The 1,643-nt window shown below is 40.0% G+C and overlaps 1 protein-coding gene across 1 annotated transcript in view; it reads right to left on the reverse strand.

Annotated features, from left to right (window-relative positions):
• Positions 1-1,643, reverse strand: part of SNAPC3 (small nuclear RNA activating complex, polypeptide 3, 50kDa) — a 32,212-nt gene that overhangs the window by 7,589 nt on the left and 22,980 nt on the right. Inside the window, exons 6-7 of the mRNA XM_006864483.1 lie at positions 1,116-1,198; positions 556-720 (exon numbers count right to left, since the gene is read on the reverse strand). Coding sequence (XP_006864545.1) covers positions 556-720; positions 1,116-1,198 — 248 coding nt within the window. The remainder of the gene's footprint in view (positions 1-555; positions 721-1,115; positions 1,199-1,643) is intronic.

Genomic DNA, 1,643 nt, shown 5'->3' on the forward strand with positions numbered 1-1,643 from the left:
TTAGTAGCCACTCAGTGCTCACTTTGAGAATTACTTATATCATAAATTTGAGCATGTAGCTGATGAATATCCACAGACAAGTGTATATTGTTCCATAACCTTCCAACGTAAAGCTTTACAAAACATTACGACTTTACGTTCGTTAAATGTCAAAAATCTGTCTCCTTGTTCCCTAGTTTCCCTTTGTCCCCTAAAAAGTTGGTAAAAGAGACAAGAAACCTAGTAATAGTTACTTGCAAATGTGCAAAGCAAAGGTTGTAAATAATACCACCTCATTACCAGCTGCTTAGACTTGTAAAAGTATTGAGAGATTCTAAACCTCTGAATACATAGTCATTTGGATAGGTGTGCCACAAACACACTATGAGTAAAAATGCAAATGGACACAGGAGTTGACCACTGAATGGAAAACAGGCACTTTGGACTGCTGCTCCCCGCCAAGCTTCAGTGATGGGCACTTTGGTTTAATTTCCCCCCAAGTACCTGTGTTTTTCTATTCTGCAATAAGAGTAGGAAAACAACAAATTAAAGAGCGTGCTGAGTGCAGCCACCTACCTTATGTCGGTAATGACGACGACATGCTCACAGTCTCCCTGGTGACAGTATAAGTATGGAAAGCCCAGTTTGACAGAAAGATCATTGAAAGTGAAATCTTCCATGTTAGCTGTCTGAAACTTTCCATAGCCTCGATCATGGGACTCAGACCACTCAATGATTGTTCTGTGGGAGAGGGTCAACAATGATGTGAGATTAACCCATTACCTGCTTCACAAAAACCTTACAATGACCAAAGGGATGGGTTCACCCAAGTAACGAGATCATTCCATCTTCGGAGGAAAGCAATAGGGAGTCAGTATAGGCTGGAGTTAGGAATGCAGAATTTTTTTTGGAACTACTTATTGAGAATGCCAAAGTATTCTCCATCTATTACAGCAGTGAGTCCGTGAGTGGTGCAAATGGGTGATCAATTCCATAAAAACACAAAGGCTAATGTTGCTCCCACAACAAACAAACAGTTCCTTGGTAAAGAGTTTAACAAGCCAAGTAGGATTTACTGAGCTAGAACAATTTTAAGAAACAGGAAAGGATCTGAAGAGACTTTGGGGAATTGGTACCTGCTCAGATCTCTGCATTCAGGATATCTTTGATCATTGTAAAATGTGCCTTCAAAATAAAAGAAGGCTGATTTGTAGAGATCCTACAAGAAAAGAGATGCTGTTAAAATGACACTATTCACAATTGTGGAGTGCTGTTGTCTGTATGACAAGCAATGGACTGCTAACCACAAGGTCAGCAGTTTGAGCCCACCAGCTTCTCTGCAGGAAAATAGTGAGGCTTTTGTGTGACAGTCAGATTTATAGCCAGGGAAATGCCACTCTGCGTTGGAACTGACTCAAAGACACTTAAAAATGACAATAGTTATGAAATTGCTCTAATTATTACTTAAAACATTTACTATATGTGTTATGGTTGTCGCTGTTAAGTACCGTCGAGTCAGTTCTGAATCAGGTTTCTAAGGATGTAAAGCTTGACAGGAGCAGAAACCTCATCTTTCTCCTGCAGAATGGTTGGCAGTTTCAAAGTGCTGACCTGGAAGTTGACAGCCTGACTCCTAACCACTACATCACTAGGATTTTTTTTTT

The sequence above is a fragment of the Chrysochloris asiatica genome, unplaced genomic scaffold (genome assembly GCF_000296735.1).
Source record: "Chrysochloris asiatica unplaced genomic scaffold, ChrAsi1.0 scaffold00065, whole genome shotgun sequence".
Taxonomy (NCBI): domain Eukaryota; kingdom Metazoa; phylum Chordata; class Mammalia; order Afrosoricida; family Chrysochloridae; genus Chrysochloris; species Chrysochloris asiatica.